This window comes from Leptidea sinapis, chromosome 7 (genome assembly GCF_905404315.1).
Source record: "Leptidea sinapis chromosome 7, ilLepSina1.1, whole genome shotgun sequence".
Classification (NCBI taxonomy): domain Eukaryota; kingdom Metazoa; phylum Arthropoda; class Insecta; order Lepidoptera; family Pieridae; genus Leptidea; species Leptidea sinapis.
The window spans coordinates 14,684,666-14,708,170 of NC_066271.1; the positions used below are offsets into that span (position 1 = coordinate 14,684,666).

Genomic DNA, 23,505 nt, shown 5'->3' on the forward strand with positions numbered 1-23,505 from the left:
AAAAGCTAACATAGTCCCGAAAAACTGTTTGGACAGTTTGTCTGCAGGATTAAGTCATTATTATCATTAAGTCATGTAATACATTAATGCTTATTAGAACATTGATTTTAAAAAAGCTCAGTTTACTTATCCAAATGTTTAGAGTTTTCTTTAGTGTTAATTCCGCCAATATTTATCTGAGAGATTGGAGTCTCAGTCTCGTGCCAGATTTTAGCGAGCCAACATGTCTTGAGGATGCCTTGTCTTGACTTAACACTAAACAAAACTCAAAACATTTGGATAACCAATAAATGGAGAGCCGGTTTTTTCTTTCGGTTATATTGTATAAACTACTAAACCGATTGTAATGAAACTTATACTATAAGATGCAGTATGTTTATCACCCCACTTCAAGTTAATATCGCGAATAATGTGCAATGTTTTGACGCCAAAATGAGAAAACTCAATGAACAATCATATAAAAACGACAGATTCCAAATTCAAATGTAATATTTTGTTTATTTTTTTTTATTGTAACAGTATTTATGGCCAGAACATTGCATTGACAATAAAGCTCGGCTTATCTTAAAAAAGTATTAAAGCATTAATCTTGGAGAAGGTTTTAGTATATGTTTGTTGGTGATTTCTTATTCGGAACCTATATACATACCATAATACTAATAATTCAGTAAATAACTTTGATTACATAAGACAATTCATACAATGAGCGGACTCGGGGTACTTCATTTATATGGCAAAACAACGTTTGCCCGCACTTGTAGTTATATAATATAATAATAGCGGCACAGACAACAGAAACTGCTATTGTACGGCCAGAAAAATAAATACGTTATATACTTAACACAGATTCTTTCATTGATTTCAACAAAAATAAATATTATATTATATGAATAAGTGAGCTAGTTCACAGAGAGATAATATGCTAGAGGCTGGCCTCACCCCAAGTCACTGACGTGATACTCAATGGAAAGACAACCCCACCTCCATTATATGGCGACAAATCTATAAATTATTGTGAATGCAACGCATCATTTAACTGATGCTAAATAATCGTCCACACTTATATCAATTCCCCCTATTTTAATAGTTAGTTGAAACAGATTCATCATTTTATTATTATTGTGCGATTTGTTAGATATGCTTACAATATCGAACAATCACAAAGAGCCTAAGTACTTTAGAAATGTTTGGATGCCAATTATATAATTCCAAGCAGAATCACTAGAGTACAGTTTAAGATTTTATATTTAACTACACGGAAGCAGTGGGAGACTCCTTTGCAAAGGAAGCCGGCTAGATTATGGGTACCACAATGGCGCCTAATTCTGCCGTGAAGCAGTAATGTGTAAACATTATTGTGTTTCGGTTTGAAGGGCGCCGTAGCTAGTGAAATTACTGGGCAAATGAGACTTAACATCTTATGTATTATGTCTCAAGGTAACGAGCGCAATTGTAGTGCCGCTCCGAACTTTTGGGTTTTTCAAGAATCCTGGGCGGCACTGCATTTGTAATGGGTAGGGCGTATCAATTACCATCTGTCGCCCTTATTTTCATAAAAAAATATAACTAGCAATGCCCCGCGGTTACACTTGCTTAGATACCGATCTCGTGGTAGTGGAAAGTCTACTAAGTCGGACTATAAGTAGATTTATTTTTCTCAACATTTATGTTTTATTTCACATAATAACTTCTAATATAGCCTATATCACTCAGTGTAGATGCAGTTATCTAATGGTGAAAGAATTTTTGAAATTGGTCCAGTTGTTTTTATGTGAAAACATTACAAACATACATACACAAACACAAATGTTTCCACTTTATCAGATTAAGTTTAGATTAATTGATTTATTTATTCTTAATGTTACACACATACTATATATAATTACACAACATAACATAGTTGCTATTACTAATTATTAACTTATCTATACTAATATTATAAAGCTTTAAAGTTTGTTTGTTTGTTTGTTTGAACGCGCTAATCTCTGGTACTACTGGTCCGATTTGAATGATTCTTTCAGTGTTGGGTAGTCCATTTATCGAGAAGGCTATAGGCTATGTTTTTTTTCAAAATTAGGGATCCGTAATAAAATTGCTATTTTGTAACACAATGTGTAAAATCGAAAACCTATTTTTGCGTATGCTGCAAAAACTATTGACAATAGAACAAAATGATGTACAGGCTATAATATAGGCAATATTTTATAAAACTATCGCGTGAATTATACTTTATATGGCAAAACAACGTTTGCCGGGTCAGCTAGTAACATAATATAAGCTAAAATTTAATAACAATTTAAAGTCTTCTATTATGCAATTAAAAACTTCAATTATTAGATTAAAGAATTACAAAAGATTAGTAATAAATGCCTAGTGGTTTTTATTAATTGTGATGTTTCCATAGGTTAAGTTTCAATTCCTGTAGACTATCGGAAAATGTATCTAAGTTCCCTATTTTTCTATTTATCTCATTGTATTGCCTTTTTTAAATAAAAATAAGGGGCGAGACGAGCAGGACGTTCAGCTGATGGTAATTGATACGCCCTGCCCATTATAATGCAGTGCGGCTCAGGAATATTGAGAAACCCAAACATTCTGAGCAGCACTACAACTGCGCTAATCACCTTGAGACGTAAGATGTCAAGTCTCATTTTCCCAGTTATTTCACTAGCTACGGCGCCCTTCAAACCGAAACACATTTCAGCTTCCACATTACTGCTTCACGGCAGAATAAGGCGCCGTTGTGGTACCCATAATCTAGCCGGCATACTGTGCAAAGGAGCCTCCCACTGTTCAAACGTTTTGTTACGAGAATAGGACTCAGTTAAATTTGTTTGTGAGTGCATTTTAGTGCGTACGTGATGATAAACACGAAATGACTATGTAACTTGTGTTTATCTCGTTGGACAGAGATGGAAAGGGTGCGGGGGGTAATCTAACCTCTAACTGGTCCTAAGTAGTCGTGGTAATAGTGGTGAAAACGGCCCTAAGTTTGTTATACATGTATATGGTATATCAATAATAACTGAATTAGCTTTTCGATTTGTTCGAATGATATCACGAACTACCAACGTGATACGTTACTGTTTGTACTGTATATACAGTTTACTTATTGTTAGCAAATATAATGATATTTTTTTCAGTTGTTCAACTTGCTACACGATATCACATAAAAGACAGTTAATTGAAAAATGTAGTGATAATTAGAAACAGTTTCGAGTTCATTTGGTTTTTTTTTTAATTCTAGAATGTAATCGATCATCAATGATATGTTCTGCTAAAACTGGTTTTGATATCGTATACTATATATTACTATATGTAATCTATTATAGTATGAGTATCTATGTTGGCATGACTGACGTAATGTTGTTAAAAGTTAGCTCATATTTTGTATTAATCTATGTTTTTATGGAAAAGTAGGATAAACACCTATGGTGTTAAGTTTTTTTTTATGATAATAAGGGACGAGACGAGCGGGACGTTCAGCTGATGGTAATTGATACGCCAATGCCATTACAATGCCGTGCCGCTCAGGATTTTCAAAAAACCCAAAAATTCTGAGCGGCACTACAATTCCGCTCGTCACCTTGAGACATAAGATGTTAAGCCTCATTTGCCCAGTAATTTCACTAGCTACCGCGCCCTTCAGACCAAAACACAGTCATGCTTACACATTACTGCTTCACGTCAGAAATAGGCGCCGTTTTGGTACCCATAATCTAGCCGGCTTCCTGTGCAAAGGAGCCTCCCACTGGTAATCACTAAGTAAGTTAAGTGATCACCGCCGCCCACATTCTCTTACAACACCAGAGGAATCACAGGAGCGTTGAAGGCCGTTACTCATGTCGTATCATCCTTCAAACATCGTACAAGAAACCTCACTCCACAGCTTTGTAGTACGTGGAAGAAAGCTCTTTGAAATCCGCACTGTGGAGACACACATCCAGATGGTGGGGATGATATCCTAATTTTTGGCGTGTCGAAGGGTGAATTCCTATGTTATATGTTACTGTATATCTGTTGGATGAGGGCAGCGCAAGACCGATTCTCGTGATCTTTGGTGGAGGCCTTTGTCCAGCAGTGGACGTCTTCCGGCTGATGACGATGATGATATGATATATATATATGTGATATCTGTGGTGAGAGATGTATCCTGTATGGGACGACAGCCAACTGTTTCCAAATGGTAGTGCTTCAGCCTTAACGAGTAAATATCCTCAATAATCCAGTAATCTTATAGTATATTAAAGTATATTATATATCCAGTCTATATACACTGGCCTGCAAAAGTAAGTATCACACTTTTCAAATTTTTTTTTTCTTAACTATAGAAGGTAGAGATTTAAGATTAAAAACGTTTTGTTGCAAATTTTATAGGCTTTAATTCTTAGAAACTAAAATTATACATTAGTAACATTTTTAACTTAAAAAATATAAAACAATGAAAATAGACATTTTTAGTTTAGTGTAAAAAAATTCAACTAAAATGTATTATTACATGTTATTTTATATTTAATCAAAACAAATCTTATAACTATATTTACAATACTACGACTACATAAAATTTACATGTTATTTAATTTTTAATAACTGGTATTGCCTCCTCGAGCTCTGATTACAGCTTCGAGCCGGTTTGGCATACTGAACACTAGGTTTCGGAGCCGATGTTGGGGAATATTCTCCCATTCTTCTACCAGGGCCTGCTTTAGTGCCCTGAGGGTAGTAGATGGTGGTCTGCGATTTCTGACTAGCCTCCCAAGCTCCTCCCAGGCGTGTTCAATCGGGTTGAGATCAGGACTTCTTGATGGCCAAGCCATCACGCTGATACCGACCTCCTGAATATACTCTTGTACGATATGAGCCGTGTGTGGCCGGGCATTATCATGCATCAGCATCGATCCATCACCCATATTTGCTAAATACAGCCCTGCATACTCATTGAGAATCTCTTGAGCATATCTTAGCTCAGTGAGGGTGCCATTTTCTATGGCTACTAGCTCTGTGCGACCTTCTGAAGATTTGCCAGCCTATGGGCTGGCAAATCTTCACACATGTATGCACATGTATGCATGTGCACTGCCTCCACCGTATTGGACTCTTTCTGAGATGCAGGCTTGAAGGTATCGCTCACCAGGTCGCCTGTAAACACTTCGCCTTCCATCAGAAGTGTAAAGGGAGAATCGAGACTCATCTGCAAACTAAATTCTTGACCATTCTTCTTCATCCCACTGCATGTGTTCACGGGTGTATCGCAGTCTCGCTACTCGATGGTGTCTCTCGAGTTTTGGGCCACTCGCTGGTCTTCGGGGTTTCTAATTTGCTTCAGCAAGTCTTCTTCTCACTGTACTGTCAGTAATGTAGTCCCTCCGGGTCTGAAGTAGCTGTTGCTGGACTTCAACTGCATTTTGGTGGCGATTTCTTAACACAGTGGAAATAATATAACGATCTTCTCGGGCACTGGTACACCTGGGTCTGCCATTACAAGGTCTCCTCAGATGGTGTCCAGTCTCTTCGTACCTTCGCTTTACCTTCTGGACCGTCCGTACCGTCACACCCACCATTCTTGGAGTGCGACGCATACTGATGCCTAGTTACAGAAATGCCATGATCCTAGCACATTCTTCAACTGAAAGAGGCATGATAAATTAATGTTATGTGCTTTTTAGCATAAATGTTTAAAACAAGACCCATCGATCTTGAAAAACTTTAAAACAGAAAGAAAAATGTGAATGGTAAAATTGTAATTCGAAAACGTCCACTTTGAAAAAGGAATGGTTTTGTTTTTGAAGTTTTTTTTCAGCCAATTCTTAAAAGAAGGTTACAGACTATAAAGTTTTTATGTACAAAATTAAATTCTCTTTGTAGTCCTTTTTATTTCGATAGTATATCTTGTGAACTTAAAACGTTATCCCAATTTTAAAAGTGTGATACTTACTTTTGAAGGCCAGTGTATTTTCTGCAATTAAATTGGAAACATACAATTTAAAAAATTCGATTGGAAACACAAAACTGATATTGCTCGTGTTAGAAGACAGTTAATTAAATAAAAATTATGGACTTTACTACCCCATCCACATAATATTACTCAGAAAAGAAGATAATTATCTATAGACTGTTCTAAGACCCAAGTATATTTGGGAAAGGGTAGTGTTGAACAACGGACAAGGGGTCTCTTTGATTAAATTGCTGAGGGTCCGGTGTTGTATTAGCAAGTAGGATACGTCATTGAATTTCAAGCTGAAATACAGAGATAAAGAACAATGCCATTATATGAGCGACTAGCTGTTACCCGCGACTTCGTCCGCAATACAAGTGAAACCATATTAGATGGAGTTGCAATGCTGCCACATGCAAATAAACTAAACAATCATAATATTATATCTCATCGTTAAGGCAGCCTTCGTAAGAAGCGTTTCCACTGGACCGATTTTGAAAACTTCTTTATAGAGATTTGAAAGTCGATGAAACGAAAATGCGCGACAGCAGAAAGATACATTATATATTCATGAGATTTATTGTGAGAAAAAATTAGATAGCCAAGCATTATACAGTGCTTTGGTACCAGGCAATCATAGTTGAAGAAAAGATAGTTATATGTTTGACGCGAGTATACCTTAATATATTCTGACACCAGGAGAACATAACTATAGTAGCGGTGATATAAATGTCTTTCATAGCGGTTGAAATCATGTGTCATCCTAGCATCGAGTACCAGGACTTCATATGCAGTTAAGAGGTTCATGCACAATGCATTTTTCACTTTTGACATATTGTGTACCTACTTTGCACGCACAAATTTTTTTTCTCCTTTATTTTTTTCCGACACCTTCCAGCAAATACCGTTATTGTATACGAAAACTTTTTATACACTAAAACCTTCCTCGAGAACCATCGAGAACAACTATTGGTGAATACAGCATGAAAATCGACAGACACGGCGGAGGACTTTGCTTTGCAATATGTAGTGATAGATGTAAAATTATATTGTCAGTGAACCGGTTTAATAAAATCGTGGAGTTGCTGAAAGTATCGAGTACCTGCGTGCGTCGTGTATTGAGTCACGTACACAGTGGTGTGTATGTGTGTGTGTGTTATAATGGATACACGAAAAAACGTTGAGGATGTGTGCGTGTGGACTGGTCTTGCTGCCGCCTGACGGGAGCGAACCTGCGTACCGTGGTGTAGATTATATATAGATGGACAAGTAAAAAATTAACTAAGAAGTTAATCCTTGTTGGAAAATGAAGGCAAGGGCTCAAGTGGCTGATCACCAGCAAGTGGACTAACCAGAGCGAGGAATCCCAAAGTTCCATGATATTGTGAGGAATGGAATGGATAGGAATCTATAGCGGGCAATCGTGCCGGTTTAAAACCACCAGCCACGATCATCAGAGATGATGGATATGATATTTTTTTATAATTAATATAATTATAAATCATTATAATATTATATATATATAATCTGAATCTCGGAAACGGCTTCAACAATTTTCATAAAATTTTCTATAAAAGGGATTTCAGCGATAAATCGATCAAGTTAGTTTTCAATTTTAAAAAATGTAGTTTTATCCGTGTTTGAATGAGAAACAGCTACAATAACTCAGATGGGGCATTGGGTGATCCGGAAAGCAGAAAACCCCGGTTCGAATCCAGATGTCCTATTCGTTTTTTTGTTCAAGTTTTGTACATTCTTAAAAAGCAAAGCTCGGTCGTCCTGATATTGTATTATAATATACAATAATTTGGTTATACACTGGGCTGCAAAAGTAAGTATCACACTTTTCAAATTAAATTTTTTTCTTAACTATGGAAGGTAGAGATTTAAGATTAAAAACGTTTTGTTGCAAATTTTATAGGCTTTAATTCTTAGAAACTAAAATTATACATTAGTAACATTTTTAACTTAAAAAATATAAAACAATGAAAATAGACATTTTTAGTTTAGTGTAAAAAAATTCAACTAAAATGTATTATTACATGTTATTTTATATTTAATCAAAACAAATCTTATAACTATATTTACAATACTACGACTACATAAAATTTACATGTTATTTAATTTTTAATAACTGGTATTGCCTCCTCGAGCTCTGATTACAGCTTCGAGCCGGTTTGGCATACTGAACACTAGGTTTCGGAGCCGATGTTGGGGAATATTCTCCCATTCTTCTACCAGGGCCTGCTTTAGTGCCCTGAGGGTAGTAGATGGTGGTCTGCGATTTCTGACTAGCCTCCCAAGCTCCTCCCAGGCGTGTTCAATCGGGTTGAGATCAGGACTTCTTGATGGCCAAGCCATCACGCTGATACCGACCTCCTGAATATACTCTTGTACGATATGAGCCGTGTGTGGCCGGGCATTATCATGCATCAGCATCGATCCATCACCCATATTTGCTAAATACAGCCCTGCATACTCATTGAGAATCTCTTGAGCATATCTTAGCTCAGTGAGGGTGCCATTTTCTATGGCTACTAGCTCTGTGCGACCTTCTGAAGATTTGCCAGCCTATGGGCTGGCAAATCTTCACACATGTATGCACATGTATGCATGTGCACTGCCTCCACCGTATTGGACTCTTTCTGAGATGCAGGCTTGAAGGTATCGCTCACCAGGTCGCCTGTAAACACTTCGCCTTCCATCAGAAGTGTAAAGGGAGAATCGAGACTCATCTGCAAACTAAATTCTTGACCATTCTTCTTCATCCCACTGCATGTGTTCACGGGTGTATCGCAGTCTCGCTACTCGATGGTGTCTCTCGAGTTTTGGGCCACTCGCTGGTCTTCGGGGTTTCTAATTTGCTTCAGCAAGTCTTCTTCTCACTGTACTGTCAGTAATGTAGTCCCTCCGGGTCTGAAGTAGCTGTTGCTGGACTTCAACTGCATTTTGGTGGCGATTTCTTAACACAGTGGAAATAATATAACGATCTTCTCGGGCACTGGTACACCTGGGTCTGCCATTACAAGGTCTCCTCAGATGGTGTCCAGTCTCTTCGTACCTTCGCTTTACCTTCTGGACCGTCCGTACCGTCACACCCACCATTCTTGGAGTGCGACGCATACTGATGCCTAGTTACAGAAATGCCATGATCCTAGCACATTCTTCAACTGAAAGAGGCATGATAAATTAATGTTATGTGCTTTTTAGCATAAATGTTTAAAACAAGACCCATCGATCTTGAAAAACTTTAAAACAGAAAGAAAAATGTGAATGGTAAAATTGTAATTCGAAAACGTCCACTTTGAAAAAGGAATGGTTTTGTTTTTGAAGTTTTTTTTCAGCCAATTCTTAAAAGAAGGTTACAGACTATAAAGTTTTTATGTACAAAATTAAATTCTCTTTGTAGTCCTTTTTATTTCGATAGTATATCTTGTGAACTTAAAACGTTATCCCAATTTTAAAAGTGTGATACTTACTTTTGAAGGCCAGTGTATTTTCTGCAATTAAATTGGAAACATACAATTTAAAAAATTCGATTGGAAACACAAAACTGATATTGCTCGTGTTAGAAGACAGTTAATTAAATAAAAATTATGGACTTTACTACCCCATCCACATAATATTACTCAGAAAAGAAGATAATTATCTATAGACTGTTCTAAGACCCAAGTATATTTGGGAAAGGGTAGTGTTGAACAACGGACAAGGGGTCTCTTTGATTAAATTGCTGAGGGTCCGGTGTTGTATTAGCAAGTAGGATACGTCATTGAATTTCAAGCTGAAATACAGAGATAAAGAACAATGCCATTATATGAGCGACTAGCTGTTACCCGCGACTTCGTCCGCAATACAAGTGAAACCATATTAGATGGAGTTGCAATGCTGCCACATGCAAATAAACTAAACAATCATAATATTATATCTCATCGTTAAGGCAGCCTTCGTAAGAAGCGTTTCCACTGGACCGATTTTGAAAACTTCTTTATAGAGATTTGAAAGTCGATGAAACGAAAATGCGCGACAGCAGAAAGATACATAATATATTCATGAGATTTATTGTGAGAAAAAATTAGATAGCCAAGCATTATACAGTGCTTTGGTACCAGGCAATCATAGTTGAAGAAAAGATAGTTATATGTTTGACGCGAGTATACCTTAATATATTCTGACACCAGGAGAACATAACTATAGTAGCGGTGATATAAATGTCTTTCATAGCGGTTGAAATCATGTGTCATCCTAGCATCGAGTACCAGGACTTCATATGCAGTTAAGAGGTTCATGCACAATGCATTTTTCACTTTTGACATATTGTGTACCTACTTTGCACGCACAAATTTTTTTTCTCCTTTATTTTTTTCCGACACCTTCCAGCAAATACCGTTATTGTATACGAAAACTTTTTATACACTAAAACCTTCCTCGAGAACCATCGAGAACAACTATTGGTGAATACAGCATGAAAATCGACAGACACGGCGGAGGACTTTGCTTTGCAATATGTAGTGATAGATGTAAAATTATATTGTCAGTGAACCGGTTTAATAAAATCGTGGAGTTGCTGAAAGTATCGAGTACCTGCGTGCGTCGTGTATTGAGTCACGTACACAGTGGTGTGTATGTGTGTGTGTGTTATAATGGATACACGAAAAAACGTTGAGGATGTGTGCGTGTGGACTGGTCTTGCTGCCGCCTGACGGGAGCGAACCTGCGTACCGTGGTGTAGATTATATATAGATGGACAAGTAAAAAATTAACTAAGAAGTTAATCCTTGTTGGAAAATGAAGGCAAGGGCTCAAGTGGCTGATCACCAGCAAGTGGACTAACCAGAGCGAGGAATCCCAAAGTTCCATGATATTGTGAGGAACGGAATGGATAGGAATCTATAGCGGGCAATCGTGCCGGTTTAAAACCACCAGCCACGATCATCAGAGATGATGGATATGATATTTTTTTATAATTAATATAATTATAAATCATTATAATATTATATATATATAATCTGAATCTCGGAAACGGCTTCAACAATTTTCATAAAATTTTCTATAAAAGGGATTTCAGCGATAAATCGATCAAGTTAGTTTTCAATTTTAAAAAATGTAGTTTTATCCGTGTTTGAATGAGAAACAGCTACAATAACTCAGATGGGGCATTGGGTGATCCGGAAAGCAGAAAACCCCGGTTCGAATCCAGATGTCCTATTCGTTTTTTTTGTTCAAGTTTTGTACATTCTTAAAAAGCAAAGCTCGGTCGTCCTGATATTGTATTATAATATACAATAATTTGGTTATACACTGGGCTGCAAAAGTAAGTATCACACTTTTCAAATTAAATTTTTTTCTTAACTATGGAAGGTAGAGATTTAAGATTAAAAACGTTTTGTTGCAAATTTTATAGGCTTTAATTCTTAGAAACTAAAATTATACATTAGTAACATTTTTAACTTAAAAAAGAAAAAAAAAATGAAAATAGACATTTTTAGTAAAACATGTTTAAAAAAAATTAACTAAAATTATATTATATGTTATTTAATTTTTAATAACTGGTATTGCCTCCTCGAGCTCTGATTACAGCTTCGAGCCAGTTTGGCATACTGAACACTTGGTTTCGGAGCCGATGTTGGGGGTTATTCTCTCATTCTTCTACCAGGGCCTGCTTTAGTGCCCTGAGGGTAGTAGGTGGTGGTCTGCGATTTCTGACTAGCCTCCCAAGCTCATCCCAGGCGTGTTCAATCGGATTGAGATCAGGACTTCTTGATGGCCAAGCCATCACGCTGATACCGACCTCCTGAATATACTCTTGTACGATATGAGCCGTGTGTGGCCGGGCATTATCATGCATCAGCATCGATCCATCACCCATATTTGCTAAATACGGCCCTGCATACTCATTGAGAATCTCTTGAGCATATCTTTGCCCAGTGAGGGTGCCATTTTCTATGGCCACTAGCTCTGTGCGACCTTCTGAAGATGTGCCAGCCCATACATGTGCACTGCCTCCACCGTATTGGACTCTTTCTGAGATGCAGGCTTGAAGGTATCGCTCACCAGGTCGCCTGTAAACACTTCGCCTTCCATCAGAAGTGTAAAGGGAGAATCGAGACTCATCTGCAAACTAAATTCTTGACCATTCTTCTTCATCCCACTGCATGTGTTCACGGGTGTATCGCAGTCTCGCTACTCGATGGTGTCTCTCGAGTTTTGGGCCACTCGCTGGTCTTCGGGGTTTCTAATTTGCTTCAGCAAGTCTTCTTCTCACTGTACTGTCAGTAATGTAGTCCCTCCGGGTCTGAAGTAGCTGTTGCTGGACTTCAACTGCATTTTGGTGGCGATTTCTTAACACAGTGGAAATAATATAACGATCTTCTCAGGCACTGGTACACCTGGGTCTGCCATTACAAGTTCTCCTCAGATGGTGTCCAGTCTCTTCGTACCTTCGCTTTACCTTCTGGACCGTTCGTACCGTCACACCCTCCATTCTTGCAGTGCGACGCATACTGATGCCTAGTTACAGAAAAGCCATGATCCTAGCACATTCTTCAACTGAAAGAGGCATGATAAATTAATGTTATGTGCTTTTTAGCATAAATTTTTAAAACAAGACCCATCGATCTTGAAAAAAATTCAAAACAGAAAGAAAAATGTGAATGGTAAGATTGTTTTTCGGCAACGTCCACTTTGAAAAAGGAATGGTTTTGTTTTTGAAGTTTTTTTTCAGCCAATTCTTAAAAGAAGGTTACCGACTATAAAGTTTTTATGTACAAAATTAAATTCTCTTTGGAGTCCTTTTTATTTCGAAAGTATATCTTGTGAACTTAAAACGTTATCCCAATTTTAAAAGTGTGATACTTACTTTTGAAGGCCAGTGTATTTCTACCGGAAGACGCAGTGTTGGCAAGCCCCCCACAAGATGGACCGACGATCTGGTCAAGATCGCCGGAATACGTTGGATGAGGGCAGCGCAGGACCGATCGTCGTAGAAATGTTTGAGGGGAAGCCTTTGTCCAGCAGTGGACGTTTTCCGGCTGATGATGATGATGTGTGTGTGTTATGATAGATACATGTAAAAACGTTGACGATAGTTGCGTGTGGACTAATGTAGCTGCCGCCTGACGGGAGTGAACCTACGTACCGTGGCATAGATGATCGTGATCGCGTGATTATAGCTCATTATCACCACTTAATCAATGTTCCTCATCATTTCGGATCGCTTAAGGAAAATACACATACTGTTATATTGTTGAGTGGTCATCTGGCGATTGACTTGTTCCAGTTTCTGTAGTTCCGTGGTGTCTGTTTCAAGTAAAAAGAAATTTGTTTTGCTGAACGTCGTTGGTTCTGCATTTAAATTAAAATTTTAAATATTCTCAATTCTTTCTTGCCTTATAAGTCTATATTGTTAATGTGCAGAGTTGTTGTTAAACATTATAAAGTACATACATGCAGTAGGTACATTAGGTATTTATTTATTCTTATTATTATATATTATTTAATTTTTTATCAAATAAAATAAATGTCTGTCAAAACAGCATAGAAAGAAGCGTGATCGGAGTTAAATGAAGAGATAAAGTAAAATTTAAAGATATAAAAAGTATGACTAAATTCAAAGACGCAAGATCAATATGCAGAACACTAAAGTGGCGATGGATAGGACATAATATGTTAAGAGAAAAACAAGAAAAATGGACAAAAATAATAACCGACTGGTGATGGTAGTAGAAGAAAAGGGCGACAAACTTAACACTGGGAAGATGAAGTAAAAAGAGTAGCTGAGCTTAAATGGATCCAAATAGCGAAATACCGAGAGGCATGGAAAGCTTTAGAGGAGGCCTTTGTCGAAAGACAAGCTGTTTAACATAACATATAATTTAGATTTAAGTTTATATTTAGTTAAGTATCATTTATAATATTTGTGAACAGCAATAAAGGCTTATTTTATTTATTTATTTTATTTTATTTATTAAAATTTTTACCTTTCAGAGATCGTCTATAGAAATACATTTTTATGTTGTGTCTCGCATGTAATATATCGCGTATGTGGGCTATAGATATGTTGTGATAGTAATAAATAATATTTATTAGATAAGGTTCTTATGTTTTATGAATGTAAGATTATATGATTGGATATTAATTAATAATTCGATAAGGTACGTAGGTTATTTATTAATTTATGCAAATTTTTTTAATGTTACATTATTTTTTAAGATGAATGTTACACTAGCGCATTGGGAATAATTCTGTAATGCTAGACGTAAGTGTTGAAAACAAATAAATAAATAAATATATTATCGTATAATAGTTTTGTACTACGCTATTGTTAAGAAAATAATCAAACATATATATATATATATATATATATATATATATATATATATATATTAACTAGAGGTCGCCCAGAGGTCACAATTCGACTACAATCCATTTTATTTTTAAGTTTGACCTTGATAAGTTTATAATATACTAGCTGACCCAGCAAACGTTGTATTGCCGATATTAAAATCGCGATACAAAAGTAACTGTTGATCGTAGATGGGTGAAAATTTTAAGTTGTATGTATTTTAATGCTGACTCATAATCAAACAAATTAAAAAAAAAAATGTAAAAAAAATAAAAATTAAATTCGTGTGGTACATAAAAGTCACCCTTTACATTTATGGGGATGAAAATAGATGTTGTCCGATTCTCAGACCTACCCAATATACACTCAAAATTTCATGAGAATCGGTCAAGCCGTTTCGCAGGAATTCAAAGTTTAACACCATGACACGAGAATTTTATATATTAGATATTTTTTAAATACCTACCATAACTCACGGACTAGTAAAAAAATAAGGAGTCCGTGTCACCTTGCTTATCAGTGTAGCACCAAAACAAGCCGATTAACGTGTAAATACATAGCCCCACGCACACACTTACACTACTTCACGCCGATAGGCGGCCATTATAAGAATTGTCATCGTCTGTGACAGATCAGTTTGCGTCCCAATAAAATATTTTAAAAATGCCGTCGTGCGTTGTGAAAAAGTATAAAATGATACTTAGTATAAAGTATTTATGGCCATATATCTTTATTTATAAGAGAGTAAAAATTTTGTAACTAGTATCCCCCGTAACCTCACACACACTAGCATAACGGTGCTTCACTTGCTAATATCACGGCGCGGAGTCCTTCTTTTTTTACTCGTCCGTTCTATAACTCTATAATGTATGTTTATATATGTCGTGTGTCATTCAAGAAGTAGTGTGTGTCAATCCATTTTATATAAAAAAATTGCTTTATGCACTTCTTCTCCATATAAACTTTAACTGTGTTCAACTTCACGTTCATACACTTAACGTTTTAATATAATTTAAATTATAAATTTTATCAAGTCATTTGTTAAACTCGAGATTATCGTGTATTTTAATGTGGCACATGTGTTTAGCATAATTAAGTATTGAACTAATTAGAACAAACAGGTATCAGCTGTAAGGTCATTCGGCTGGAACCGAAGGGTCGAAAGTTTGACTCTCATATGAATACTGTGTTAAAAATATTTACATAGGCTCAGCTGTATCATATTAACTGTTATAGCTAAGTTTTATGTCAATTTTAACATAAGCAGTAACGCTGACTTTAACATAGAATGTATTGCACCATCAGTGCTAAAAAGTGATATCAACTCAATATCGAATATTTATTTGAAACTTTTGACAGTCGCTATGTAGCTATTAAATATTAACAATAGCTCTAACCTGCGAAGATTAGGCGGTTACGGTTAACTGTTAAAGTTATGACGTCATCTAAAAAGTCAAATGGTGCAACCATTTTTTGCCTAATCGGTAGTTTAACATGTTTGTTATTGCTAAAGTTAGTTGGTGAAACCCAGCCTTACAATTTATCACAACATTAGCAATACATAGTTGCCAAATGCTTGGTGACTATTTAATATAATATTGACGTGATAAGAAAAACCAGGAAGATCGAATCAGAAATGAGGAGATCTGTAAGAGAACCAAAGTAACCTATATAGCCCAAATTATTGCGAAACTGAAGTGGCAGTGGGCAGGGCACATAGCTCGACGGATAGATGGCCGTTGGGGCAGTAAGGTCCTCGAATGGCGACCACGTACCGGAAAGCGTAGTGTTGCTAGGCCCTAGACTGACGATCTGGTTAAGATCGTCGGAGTAGGTTGGATAAGGGCAGCGCAGGACCGATCGTCATGGCGATCTTTGGGGGAGTTCTTCATCCAGAAGTGGACGTCTTCCGGCTGAAATGATGATGATGAATAAAAATCACAAATCAATAAAAAAATAAACATTTAATAACCTTAAAAACATATAGCTAGTATTAAGAACTAATCAGTTCGCTTCATCACAATTCTCCGTTTCCTCGATGTCGAGGGGGTTCTCCACTTCAGTCATCACCACTGTGTAGGAGTTGTTGTATTTTTTCATCTCCTGTTCGAACATTATATTATTGATGGCCTGCTTGATCATAGACCTCGACCGCTCGTCGTGTTTCCGGAGCGAGACGGCGATATACTCTCCAAACGAGTCGCACTCGTCCTTCAACTTGGACCCCCCTGAGGGGGTAACACACTTGAAGACACTGGACACATCATGGACGGGAACTCTTCGTACCAGTCTCTTCGGTGCCAATTGGGTTCTCTTGATGACCCGTTTGAGGCGTGGCTTCGTGTGCAACTTTTGGGCTTTTTCAAGGGATAGCTCCAACGGTTCCTCTTTGATGATGATCTCGTGCTCGGAGTTCCCCTGGGAGCTATCGCTGTTATTCTCCTCTGTGTCTTCTTGTTTGCACGATTCTTTCTGGAATAATTTAAATAAGTCTGAATTAAATAAAGTTTAACCAAAGTTACCGACATAGTCCAAATGATTGCGTAACTAAAGTGGTAGTGGGCAGGGCACATAGTTCGACGGACAGATGGCCATTAGGGCAGTAAAGTCCTCGAATGGCGACCACGCACCGGAAGACGTAGTGTTGGTAGGACCCCACAAGATGGACCGACGATCTGGTCAAGATCGCCGGAGTAGGTTGGATGAGGGCAGCGCAGGACCGATCGTCGTGGAAATCTTTGGGGGAGGCCTTTGTCCAGAAGTGGATGTCTACCAGCTGATGATGATGATGATGATGATGATGATGATGATGAAATAGAGTGAGAAATTAACTAATATATTAATCTTTTTTTTTAAACTAAGGCAAGGATTCAAGTGGCCGATACCCAGCTTGTGGACAACCTGGGTGAGGAATCCCAATTAACCATAGACTATAAATATACTAGTGCATAGCAATGCTTGAGAGAGAAGAAGCTTGCTTGAAGAGAGCGAATATAGTCAGCAGTATATTATTAAACTCTCAGGTCGTCCATACGTTAATATATTCTAAGGCTATGATATAAACAATTAAAAATATAAATCTTTCTGCTACTGACAAATAAAAAGGCATCATAATATAACTTTTTTTTTATAAACTATGATGGAATTACGGCCTTTCATTCACTTTAGTTTCTTAAAGGCCGGCAACGCTCCTGTGATTCCTCTGGTGTTGGAAGAGAATGTGGGCAGCGGTTATCACCTAACACCAGCTAGTTTGTCCGCCTTTACCATAAAAAAATAGTAATTACCAACATTTCGTTACGAACATGTTATTGTAAATAAGTTATTTTACAACAGGCAATATCCTAAATGTGTATATGTACATAAATTATATCTGTTATTGAATTGTTTAATAATAATCCCCCTATATGAATATGCACGTGTATCGCGTATCGGGATAAGCAACCGTAATGGGTTGACATAAGGTCGAGGTTAGAGTTTCGGGGCGTTATCACGGCGGTAAGGTCAGGCTTATCACTACGGAATTGAAAACAATTGAGTGTTAATAGATTTTGTGTCGCAGTGTGTCATGGCCGCGATGCCCGACTCAACATAATGCTTATTATACATAATTGACAGACTAAGACTAGCCATCGCCCGCGCCCTCCGATAATTCGTATTGATAATAAGTATTCATTTACTTTTTTTTTCTTTTTTTGACTTACTCGTGTAAGCCTTTCAGTTTTTGACATTTGAGTATTTTTGTTGCGTCACTTTGCATATTATATTGTAATTGAAATGATTTGTAAAACAATTAAAATGTAAATCTTGGCTTAAAAGAGTGGCAATGAGTTTCTTGCTACTTCTTCTCATTAGCTCAACCCTTTACGCAGTAGCGGTAAATTCAATAAGAAACAATATTTTTATTTTTTTTGACATTCATAAGTGTCATTTCCGTGGCCTACATGAATAAAGTGTTTTTGAATTTGAATTTGATATCCTTCTCAATGCAAAATTACCTCACAGTTGTAAATAAAAGTACTGTATTAATTTAGATTTAGGTTTTTAGAATATTTATTGAAGTAGGCGTTACTTTGCGGAAATCCATAATTATCCAAATGATTTGAGTTTTCTTTACTGTTAATTCCGCCAACATTTGTCTTTAAACAATTCGACACGTGTTTCGCCTCTACACGAGGCATCCTCAGGACGTGTTGACTCGCCAAAATCTATTGAATTAGGCGTTACTTTGCGGAAATCCATAATTATACAAATGATTTAGGTTTTCTTTAGTGTTAATTCCGCCAATATTTGTTTTTAAAAACAATTCGACACGTGTTTCGCCTTTACACGAGGCATCCTCAGGACGTGTTGTCTCGTCAGTCTCGTGCCAGATTTTGGCGAGACAACACGTCCTGAGGATGCCTCGTGTAGAGGCGAAACACGTGTCGAATTGTTTAAAGACAAATATTGGCGGAATTAACATTAAAGAAAACTCAAATCATTTGGATAGTTAAGGTTTATAGCCAGTGTGTGTTTTGTGATGAGAAAGTTCATGGTCCCTCAGAGAGGAGATCCGTAGGAGATACGTCGCGGGCAGCAGATAGTTTATACATATAGTTACTGTTTGTGGCGGCGACATGGGACGGGCCATCCCCTTACCTAAAATATGGTCGAGGGAGGCGATGGCTGGCCCATGCGTCATGCTCGTGAACGTGCACTACTTGTGGTGGCAGAATGATCCTGTTACCGGAAACTCTGCTTCAGATTCTTATAAGACATTATATATTTTTTTACCTTTATTTACTTACGATGTGTGTGGATGATGCAGCTACTGAACTAAATAACTACTGTTTTGAATTAATTTACAATTACTTATTTGACTTACTCGTGTAAGGCATTGACTATTTGTCGTTTGAGTATTTTTGTTGCATCACTTTACAATATATATTGTTATTGAAATTATTTGTATAACGATGAAAAGGTAAATGTTGATTTAAAAGAGTGGCAATGAGTTTTTTGCCACTTCTTCTCAGTAACTTAACGAAGAAACTCAAGAAAAATATTTTTTTAACATTCATAAGTGTCATTTCCGTGACCTTCATGAATAAAGTGATTTTGATTTGATATATTACTCATCGACTTGATTTGATATATATATATATATATAAAAGTCTCGTTTCACGATGTTAGTTGCTATTCTCCTCCAAAAAGGCTTGATCTATTTAAATGATATTTTATATTATGTATATATTATGTATTTGGTAGGTATAATCGTCGTAGTATATTATTTCAAAAATTATTTTTTGTGGTATAAAAAATATATTAATTTATATGTAATTACAACGTTTGCCGTGTCATCTTTTTTATAAACTAAGGGACGAGACGAGCAGGAGGTTCAGCTGATGGTAATTGATACGTCCTGCCCATTAATTACAATGCAGTGCCGCTCAGGATTATTGAAAAACCCAAAAATTCTGAGCGGCACTAAAACTGCGCTCGTCACCTTGAGAGACAAGATGTCAAGTCTCATTTGCCCAGTAATTTCACTAGCTACGGCGCCCTTCAGACCGAAACACAGTAATATATACACATTACTGCTTCACGGCAGAAATAGGCGCCGTTGTGGTACCCATAGTCTAGCTGGCATACTGTGGAAAGGAGGTAAAATATAATATGTGTTTAAAATTATATTAAAAAAAGCCTGAGGATTTGAAAATACTGCCAAATAAAATGTTTATACCAAGTCTCTTTAAACGGCTGCTTGAAAATATTTTTTATACTATTATAGAATATTTAAATAACGGTTAAGTTTTTGCATGCTTTTAATTTAATCTGGATAGAGGACACATTGTAATATTTAAGATCTGGACAAACCCTACTCCAAAGCTGGGCAAATGAGACTTAACATCTTATATCTCAAGGTAACGAGCGCAAATGCAGCGCCGCTCAGAATTTTTGGGTTTATCAAGAATCCTGAGCGGCACTGCAATGTAGTGGGTAGGGCGGATCAATTACCATCAGCTGAACGTCCTGCTCGTCTCTTCCCTTATTATTATGAAAAAAAAGCACATGTTCGTAGTTGCAACCCAATAGGTCTCTACGTCGCTCGAGTAAATCCCCATTTAGCATCGTGGGTTCCCCTACTATAGTTCTAAGTTTGATAATCGAATACTGGCAGTAGTTGCTCGGATTAGATAAAAACGTATATTGTAATGTTTCAGTAATTTTTATATTTATCCATATTACCGTATTATGACGGCGTTCTATTTGTTCAGTTTGCAGCCTGACCCCTCACTACTTCATGTTTCTAATCGTGCGGGGACGAATAGGATCATCAAATAATTGCGTCGGTTCTATTTACCTCTCGCTCATACACTATCTCTCTATTCACGAATAATATAAATAAAATATTGACATACTCTTACACAAATTATCTTGCCCCAAACTAGGCATAGCCTGTACTATGGGTACAAGACAACGATATATTTAATACAATATACTTACATAAATACAAATAAACATCCATGCCTCGGAAACAAACATTCAAATTCATTATATAAATGTCTGCACCTACCAGGATTCGAACACGGGACTCAGTAGGAGCGGAAATAAAATTCTATTGTTTATAATGTAAAAACAGTTACAAGAATTGGTTGGCAAATCTATATATATAAAAATGAATTGCTGTTCGTTAGTCTCGCTAAAATTCGAGAACGGCTGGACCGATTTGGCTAATTTTGGTCTTGAATTATTTGTGGAAGTCCAGACAAGGTTTAAAAAGTTGAATAAATATGAAAATGCTAGGAATGAAATAAAAAACAACAATTTCGTTTTTCCATTGATGGGTCCCCCGTCGTTGAGAAATCAAATTGAAAGAATAGTTTGTAAAAAAAAAATAACTAATTAGAATTTTTATATCTTTCCAACTTTCTTAGGAGGTAAAATATAAACATAATTTTAGCTCAAATAAAATTTGAAATCAATTTTTTTTATGAACGATGAATCTTAAGTTTTGTCATAAGGAATAAAGATTTTTACGAGTACTATGAGCTTATCCAAGTGTGTACGCGGACGAAGTCGCGTGTATCAGCTAGTAACTTATAATTATTGTATGAACGTTTTTCTGCGAAACACCGCAATACACCTTAACACATAGAAATTAGAATATTATCTCAGTAGCTCATACATTTCAGTAGCTACGGTACTCTTCACGTATGTAAGCTCGTAAGTTCAAACCGGATCACTTAAAAGGCGCATCTAGCGTGCATCATAGTCTAAACACATGTTCGGATTTGGTTGGATGATGGTTTTAGTCGGTATGGGGTGTCCGCTTACGCGGACACTCGAGTCCGACATATTACGCCCCGTTCCGGGGCGTAAATACGTAACCGTATTTCCTCCTCTCAAAAAAAAAAAAACCAATTGCAAAAACCAATTGCTCCACCAAAGAGAATGTTAATACTACGTCATAAGAGACAGGACTGCCTAAGTAAAAATTTAAATTTAGTTTAGTATGAAACGTGCAGTGATTTGACATAAGTTTGAAATTGCTTAACGGCCGCTTTCAATAACGTATCTCTAGTTACGGATACATTGCTGTCACCGTTTAATAACAAGATCTTATCTATGCATAGTTGTCCAATATAGTTACAGTTCAATGTTTTATGTCGATAGGTTAATAAAATGTAAGTAAGAGTAAAAGGATAGATTTGTCTACTTCTAGTAAGTTAAACTAAGGATAGATAGGTTATTGAAAACGGCCGTAAAACGTAGTGGATTTCGGCTATCTCCGTTTTTTAGAAGATTATAGCCGACATCTGTCAATCCATCAATTTTCATACAATCTAGTGAATCCCTTTTTTCTTAGAGAGTTTCGCTAGGCTGTGCTCCACCGTCGCAATAGTACTCGCTACGGTCCGGAAGATAATAATAATAATATACCATCGAGGACCGGACCACGTCCGAAGGTTCGGCCGGACCAAATCAGACCATGTGTTTAGACTATAATACTGGTAAAACAATTCGTAAACATATAACCATAATATGCTAACTATACAAGCTCAATCAGGCTGCCGTTTTGATACGCATTACGTAATAATTATCCGCGATCCGAATAATATCAATAAAAATCTTGAAAGAGTCATGGTAACGTACCGCGGGCTGGGCTGACCCCGGCACGTTCTCCAGGTGTGTGGGCAGGAAGCTCATGTAGTCATACAGGAACCAGGAAGTACGCGTACCGTGGCGCACCTTCATCTTCTCCCGACGGTGTGACGCGAAGATGGAGTTGAACTTCTTCCGCAGATCCACTACGTCGCACTGGAATATCTGTGCCATCTGGGACCAGGCCTCGTACTTCGCGCTTTGCACCCGGTACATGTCGTGGTGGGGGTCCCACAGGATCGGCCGGTTCTTGTACTCCTGCATCATTTTGATCACTTGTGCGTTTGTCCATTCCATTTCTTGAGCCAGGGGAGTGATTTCGATGAAGCGACTCATTACGCGGCTAATATGAAAACACGTGAGGCAATAGATTCAACAGAGACCTTATATATGGGTTACGCGTGAATAATCACCGGGTAGAGGCCGACGCGTAACATTCGCGCACGTTCGTTCGTGCGTGCGACGAACGCTGACTGCGGGCAGAGCGACGCGGTAGTGGCGGGACGGACTCGCTCGGCCCCGCTCGCTTCGTGTTACGCGGGGGGACGGAATCGGCTCCGCTCGGTAGCGTTCGGCGCTCGCGGTCATGCGTACAACGACCTAACAACTGACGGTCACCCGGTAGCGATATAGAACACAACAACGTGGATAAAACTGCAGCACTGGACACAGATTTCACTCAATCACCACATATATATAATACAGAAACATTTAGATAATTCTATCTAGATAGAGTCTATTGCTGTTAGACAACCGATTAAAACTACTCACGAATATTAATTCAGTGTGTGTAACAAGCTACGTCTTACACTCGCGATTTGTATGACACTTTGTGTTAAACTCAATTTTTTTTCGACGTTTTCACAGCTGTTATAGTCTATCTAGACGTATAAATGATCTAGGCAGTAACATTTATAGAAACACACAATTTTATGCCTTTTTTTTATGATAATAAGGGACGAGACGAGCAAGACGTTCAGCTGATGGTAACTGATACGCCATGCCTATAACAATGCAGTGCCGCTCAGGATTCTCAAAAAACCCAATAATTCTGAGGTACACTACAATTGCGCTCGTCACCTTG

General features: G+C 37.3%; 1 protein-coding gene across 1 annotated transcript; it reads right to left on the reverse strand.

The window, feature by feature from the left end:
• Positions 1–16,221: 16,221 nt before the first annotated feature.
• Positions 16,222–22,917, reverse strand: LOC126965324 (uncharacterized). Its single transcript, XM_050808866.1, has 2 exons — positions 22,413–22,917; positions 16,222–16,748 (listed from the first exon to the last, which is right to left on the reverse strand). The coding sequence occupies exons 1-2, from the start codon at positions 22,755–22,757 to the stop codon at positions 16,281–16,283; spliced, it is 813 nt and encodes a 270-aa protein (XP_050664823.1). The 5' UTR covers positions 22,758–22,917; the 3' UTR covers positions 16,222–16,280.
• Between the last annotated feature and the right edge of the window lie 588 nt (positions 22,918–23,505).